At 41.5% G+C, this 7507-nt stretch overlaps 1 protein-coding gene across 1 annotated transcript; it reads left to right on the forward strand.

Moving 5' to 3' along the window:
- The first annotated feature begins 3236 nt into the window (after nt 1–3236).
- Nucleotides 3237–4817, forward strand: LOC110700107. Its single transcript, XM_021877595.1, has one exon. The coding sequence runs from the start codon at nt 3237–3239 to the stop codon at nt 4815–4817; it is 1581 nt and encodes a 526-aa protein (XP_021733287.1).
- Nucleotides 4818–7507: the final 2690 nt, after the last annotated feature.

Below are 7507 nucleotides of genomic sequence, written 5' to 3' on the forward strand. Positions count from 1 at the left end.
TAGATGGTCCGCTTGTCCCTGAACGTGGGCTGTAGATGGTCCGCTTGTCCCCGGACGTGGGCTGTAGATGATCCGCTTGTCCCCGGACATGGGCTGTAGATGGTCCTGCAAAAATAAATTTGCCAATGGACTCGTATATATTGTGATTGACTTGACCACTGACTTGACCAAGTTTGACTTGACATGACATGACATGTGTATGACTTGTGATTGTGTGTGTCTTGAGTGAGTGTGTGCACTGACACAAGCAATTAAAAATGCAAAAGCAAAAATTTTCCGTTATTTTTGTCATGAGTGGAGGGTACCGACTTTCTCTCGAAAAGAAAGACGTGAAAAATGAAGTTTTATTTTTAAACTTCCCCAAAAGAAAAGTCATGATAAAAAAGGGAAGAAGTTTTGAACTTCCTTGTTGAGCAAGACGAAATGAATCACATGGATTTTCTTCTTGTCATATTGAAATTCTAGTCTTGAGTATAATGTATGCATGATGCATGTTCTTAGGCTAAGAGGCTAAGGGAAATTACGCATGTGACACGATAGGTGAATGAACTTAGGTCATGGAGCTAAGCATCATATATGGTGTAAAGAAACGATCTTGAACGTCACTTAGGTCTTGAAGCTAAGCACATATATATATGAAGTGATCGATGAGTATCGCATAATGAATGTCACATAGGTTAAGGAGCTAAGCACAATATGCGATGTATGAAACAATGAACATTGCTTAGGTCTAGAAGCTAGGCAAGTATACAATGTCTCTTTTGATGTTTTCCCTAAAGATGATGAAACATGCGCATCATTGAAGTAAGATTTCGTGATAGAAGGTTCCTAAAAGGAAAGGTGATATGGATATGGATGTGTGAGTGAAGTGTGTGAATGTGATACTAAGGCTGGCTGCAAGGGTTATGGTGATGGAAATATATGTGAGAAGAGTCAAAGATGATGACTCTTTAGGCTGGGTAGGCTAAATGATGTGGGTTCAAGCCCCCAAGTCTAGCTCTAAATGGGTTGGGGTAAGCATTGGATATTCTTTGACTCGATCATGCATGGATATGAATATGAATGTGGCCGCACCTCGATGGGAGGTTGCCTACGTATCCGTTAGGAATCAGGCCAAACATAGCTCTAACCGAACTTTGCACAAATGTGTGTACACCTGATAACTTGCTATTTGATATGATTTTAGGGTGTTTTGAACCTAGTTTACTTGATAAAAATTGCGTTTTGGTTCATTTTTACTCTATTATTATGCAATTTTTGTGTATCCTATGCTTCACGGGTTGTTGGTGTTTTTGTTGAGATTCTAGGTTCAAAAGAACGACCAAATGGAGCCCATGGATACAAAGCCGAGGTTAGAAGCAAGAAGATGGTTGAAAGAAGCCAAGGAAAGGAGCAATATAGAAGAAAAGATGAAAAAGGGCTTAGAAGACCCTGCACGGCCGTGCCAGACCTTGCACGTCCGTGCAGGAGGTTCCAGAAAGTTTCAGCAAGCTGCCAAGGCCTGCACGACCGTGCTTAATTTGGCACGTCCGTGCAGAAGAGGCTGCACGGCCGTGCCAGACCTTGCACGTCCGTGCACGAGTGCTCCAGAAACTTAGAACATTCTGCCAAGGCCTGCATAGACGTGCCAAATTAAGCACGTCCGTGCAGATGTAGCTGCACGTCCGTGCCAATATCTGCACGTCCGTGCGGAGCTGCTCGATTCTTAGCAGTACGTTCTGCCTCAATTCTGCCCCCTCTGCACGTCCGTGCCGAATCTGGCACGACCGTGCTTATGCTTGCACGTCCGTGCCGAATCTGGCACGTCCGTGCAGACCTGCAGTCGAACTCCTTCCTTGTTTTCTCCGTCCTTTTTATTTGGGGGTCATATAAATACCCCTTTAGAGCTCATTTAAGGGGGGTGGAGTTTTTTTTAGAGCTTTCCTCTTAGATTGTAGTCTTAGAACATTAAATTCTCAAATCATTAGTTAGTTCTCAATTATTAGCTTGGAAACATTCAAATTCAATCATTGTGGAAGACAAAATCCACCATTGTTGCTCACTTTGAAGCTTCATAGTAACCATTTCTTACTCATCTTTTCTACTTCTCTTTACTTTGTTGTTAATTATTTGCTAGTTCTTGCATGTTTTGGATTGTTAATTAGCTTAATCCTTAGTTTGAACTTGTTCATGAATTGCTTGAAATCTTTAATTGCTTTAACCCCCATGGATTGTGAGTAGTCTAAATTCTAGGGTTTGGGCAAAACCCTCAATGTAGTCACTAATTACTTGTTGCATGTGCTAATTTGGTTGTTGTGGGATGTTAATTAGTTGAGCTTAAGTGGTTTAATTGCTTAGTTCTTGTATATGGCCATTGCTAGAACTATTTATCCAAGCTTTCTCAACGAAGGATCGAGAGATGAACTTGAGTTAGCTCCCTTATGCTTGATTGACCCGAAATGCCATGAGAATAGGGATTACCGGTCAAGGGAATGTTTATGTCATCGTGATTATGCTTTAACACTTGTTTTATGCTATGTAACCACGAGAGTAGGTTGTATTCATGATTCAAGTAATCCCTGTAGCTTGAGAGAGTAGTTGGGTGCTTTAGATGACTTCCCCTAATTTATCCCATTAATTTACCTTGATTGTTGCATGCTAATTGTGATTTGTGATGAAATTGAGTGGTATAACCCAAGCCATAGATTCCTCTAAATATTGTTAACCTCCTCTTAGCTTAGTTGAATTGAATTAGAAGAAGTTACTCAAAACCAACCCAATTTAGAATTCATTTAGCTTATTTAAACGGTAGTACTTGGTAGTTGATTCAACGCCTCTCTTGGGTTCGACCCTTTCTTACCCTTACTATTGTTAGTGAGACCAAGATAGGAGTTATTATCTTTGGTAGGCTCGACGACGGCCTATCAAATTTTGGCGTCGTTGCCGCGGAGGCAAAGTCACATTGAATGTATTATTGTTGAATGAGCCTAGATGTGTGTATATGTATAGTAGTTTTCTTACCTTTATTTTTGTTTATGTGTGTTTAACTTGTGATAGGCATTGCTAACGTTTTTCTTAGCTTTGTTTGACTTTGCATGACACAAAAGAGTAAGCAATCACCGCTTATTCTCGTTGATCCAGATCTAAATAGGACTTTGAGAAACGTGAGGAGACTCTTGCAAGGCACACCCGAGTTTTCCATTGTATATTCGGATTCCGATCCGGAAGAGGTTTTTGGAACTAACGAAGAAGATAACATGGGAGAGAATCCTCCTCAACCATTGTTAAGAGACTATGACCACCCCAACGCATTCCAACTTCGGAGTGGCATACGTCTTCCCACCACAAATACAAACAACTTTGAACTTTCACCTCAACTCATCCGTATGATTCAAAGCGATCAATTCAGAGGTAGTCCTCATGAGTGTCCTTTTGCTCATTTGGACAACTTTCTTGAGTTGTGTACAACCATCAAGCAAAACAACATTTCGGAAGAGTTCATCCGTATGCACATGTTTCAATTCTCCCTCTGTGATAAAGCAAAACATTGGTTGAGAACGGTTGAAGAGGGATCATTGAGTACATGGGACGAAGTCACTAGAGCCTTTCTTGGAAAGTATTGTCCTCCGGAAAAGACCGCCGAATTAAGAAGAAAGATCACCAATTTCAATCAAGACATTGATGAAACATTGAGTGAAGCTTGGGAGCGTTTCAAAGATTACACAAGGAAATGCCCCCACCATGGTTTTACATCATGGATCATTGTACAAAGCTTCTATGACGGTCTTACTCCTATTTCAAGGGCCAACCTTGATTCCGGGGCCGGTGGTAGCCTCAAAAAGCTATCGGTGGACGATGCATACAAGATGATTGAAGAAGTGGCCAAGCATTATGCATATGGAGGTGATAGAAGGCAACCTCAAACAAAGAAGGGCGGAATTCATGATCTTAGTGCAATAGATCTTATTGCATCAAAGTTTGATATGCTAGCTCACAAGCTAGATCAAGCCACCCTCATACCCTCAAGCTCTTCCTCGCAAGTCATGTCTTGTGAGACTTGTGGAGGAAATGATCACTTGTCCTCTTATTGCAACTCAACGAATCAGGAGCAAGCGGCGGCAATTGGGCAAAGGAATGAACAATACTCCCAATCCCACAATCAAAGTTGGAAGCCCCAACAAAACACGGGATGGAAGCAATACAACCAAGGCCCCCCACAAAATAACTACAACCAAAATCAAACCCAACCTCAAAACCACTACAACCAACCTCAATCTCAAAACCAACAAGCTCCATACCGCCATCCCAACCAAAGGGATCAAAACCACCAAAGATCACAATATAACCAACCCGCTCCTCCTCCTCTACCTCCTCAAAAGACTAGCCTTGAGTCCGTTCTTGAAACTTTCATGACTCAACAAATAAGGAACAATGCGGAGATGAATGCAAACATCCAACAACTCCAAGCACATAATAAGATAATGGAGGGCCAATTGGCTCAAATTGCACAACAAGTTGGAAGTTCATCCTCCAATCCTAGTGGTCACTTTCCAAGCTCAACGGTAGTAAACCCAAAGGAGCAAGCTAAGGCTATCACTTTGAGATCGGGAAGGGGTTATGAGGGCCCGGTTATGAGTGAAGAGGAGCCACAAAAGAGAGATGAGGGAGTTGTGGTGAGAAGTGAGGATGATTTTGAAAATGAAGTAGTTGAAGTTGAGAGAAAAGAGCAAAAGAGTGATGAGGGAGCCACAAAGAAAGACGAGGGAGATGAAGAAAGAATAGAAAAGCCCCTTATGAGAGTATATAAGCCCCCATTCCGTTTCCTCATAGAATTGTAGAGAAGAAGTTGAATGAGAAGTTTTCAAAATTTCTTGAAGTCATGAGAGGACTTCAAGTGAACATCCCCTTTCTTCATGCTATGTCACAAATGCCTACCTATGCAAAATTTTTGAAGGATCTTCTATCCAACAAGAGTAGGCTTGAAGAGAGTGCAACCATCTCCCTTCCTAAGGAGGTGAGTGCAATCATTCAAAACAAGCTTCCCCAAAAGCTTGGTGACCCCGGTAGCTATGCAATACCGGTGAAGATTGGAGATTTGGAAGCTATGGATGCTTTATGTGATCTTGGTGCAAGTGTCAGCTTGATGCCCTATTCTATTGCAAAGACCTTGAAAGTTGGAGACTTGAAACCAACAATAATGTCCTTACAACTAGCCGACCACACGGTTAGGCTACCTCTGGGGATTCTTGAAGATGTGCCGGTTCAAGTTGGAAGAGTATTTGTGCCATGTGATTTTGTAGTAATGGAGATGGAAGAAGATTCAAGAGTACCCCTCATTTTGGGGAGACCATTTTTGAACACCGCGGGAGTGGTGATTGATATGAAGGAAGGAAGATTGACTTTGAATGTGGGAGATGAGAAAATTTCATTTTCATTCTCACAAACTTTAAAAAAGCCATTGATTGATGAAGTTCATAGAATTGACACATTGGAGAGGGACTTAGAAGAGTTCCGAGAAAGATTGTATGAAAGAGATCCTTTACAAGCTACCTTAACGGGAAGATTAGTTGAGGAGGGTGAAGAAGCAAAGGGGTATGATCTCTTGCTCAATCAACCTTTGGCCCACGAGGTGATAAAATTTGAAGTGCTTAACGTAGAGGAAAAAGAGGAGAGGACTACGCCTCCTCCTAAGGTTGAACTTAAACCCCTTCCCCCTCTACTTAAATATGCTTTTCTTGATGATAGTGAGAATTATCCCGTTATTGTCAATGCTAAGCTCGATGACACCTCTCTTGAGAAACTCCTAGTTGTTTTAAGGAAGTATAGAGATGTCATTGGGTACAAAATTGATGACATTAAGGGGATAAGTCCCACCATATGCATGCATAAAATTCTACTTGATGATGATCATGCTTCCTCGATTGAGCACCAAAGAAGGCTCAATCCCAATATGAAGGAAGTGGTAAAAAAGGAAGTTTTAAAACTTCTTGAGGCGGGCATAATCTACCCTATCTCCGATAGTAAGTGGGTTAGCCCGGTTCAAGTTGTGCCTAAAAAGGGAGGCATGACCATCATCAAAAATGATAAGGGTGAGACCATTTCTACGAGGTCGGTCACCGGGTGGAGGATGTGCATTGATTATCGAAAATTGAATAAATCCACCCGGAAAGACCACTTCCCACTCCCCTTCATTGATCAAATATTGGAAAGACTAGCATCACATAGTCATTATTGCTTCTTGGATGGATACTCGGGATTCTTTCAAATTCCAATCCACCCCGAGGACCAAGAAAAGACTACATTCACATGTCCTTTTGGCACCTTCGCTTATCGAAGAATGCCATTTGGGCTTTGTAATGCACCTTCCACATTTCAAAGGTGTATGATGTCTATTTTTTCCAACATGCTTGAATCATCAATTGAGGTATTCATGGATGACTTTTCTGTTTTTGGTTCATCTTTTGACACTTGTCTTTCAAACTTGATTAAAGTGTTAAAAAGATGTCAAGAGGTGAACTTAGTTTTGAATTGGGAGAAATGTCATTTCATGGTAGAGGAGGGAATTGTTCTTTGTCATGTGATTTCTAGTATGGGCATTGAGGTAGATCGTGCCAAGATTGAAGTAATTGAGCGCCTCCCACCCCCTACAAATGTGAAGGGGATAAGGAGCTTTCTTGGACATGCGGGTTTTTACCGCCGGTTCATAAAGGATTTTTCAAAAATCGCAAAGCCGCTCACTCAATTGTTGGTAAAAGATGCCCCTTTTGTGTTTACTAATGATTGTTTGCTAGCATTTGATAGGTTGAAGGAGGCCTTGATTTCGGCTCCTATAATTCAACCCCCTAATTGGGAACTTCCTTTCGAGCTTATGTGTGATGCTTCGGATTTTGCCGTTGGGTCTGTTCTTGGACAAAGGAAGGACAAGAAGCTCCATGCTATCTATTATACTAGCAAAACATTGGATGAGGCACAAAGGAATTACACAACCACGGAAAAGGAGTTTCTAGCCATTGTTCATGCAATTGAGAAGTTTAGGTCCTACTTGTTGGGCTCTAAGGTCATAGTCTTCACCGACCATGCGGCCTTGAAGTACCTCTTGTCTAAGAAGGAACCTAATCCAAGATTGATACGGTGGGTCTTGCTCTTGCAAGATTATTATATTGAGATTAGAGACAAGAAGGGTGCCGAAAATGTTGTGGCCAATCATCTTTCACGGTTGCCTATCTTTGTAGGTGATCTTGATAACTTGCCAATTGATGATTCATTTCCAGATGATCGACTATTTGCTATCCTTCAAGTACCGACACCATGGTTTGCGGACATTGCAAACTACTTGTCTTGCTCTATTCTTCCTCCCGATCTCACCTATCAACAAAAAAGGAAGTTTCTTCATGATATTCGCCAATAATTTTGGGACGACCCCTTGCTCTTTAAACAAGGTGTTGATGGCCTTTTTAGAAGGTGTGTCCTGGATGATGAAATTGAAAGTGTTATCACAATGTGTCACTCATCACCTTGTGGAGGACAT

The sequence above is a fragment of the Chenopodium quinoa genome, unplaced genomic scaffold (assembly GCF_001683475.1).
Source record: "Chenopodium quinoa cultivar QQ74 unplaced genomic scaffold, ASM168347v1, whole genome shotgun sequence".
Lineage (NCBI taxonomy): Eukaryota > Viridiplantae > Streptophyta > Magnoliopsida > Caryophyllales > Amaranthaceae > Chenopodium > Chenopodium quinoa.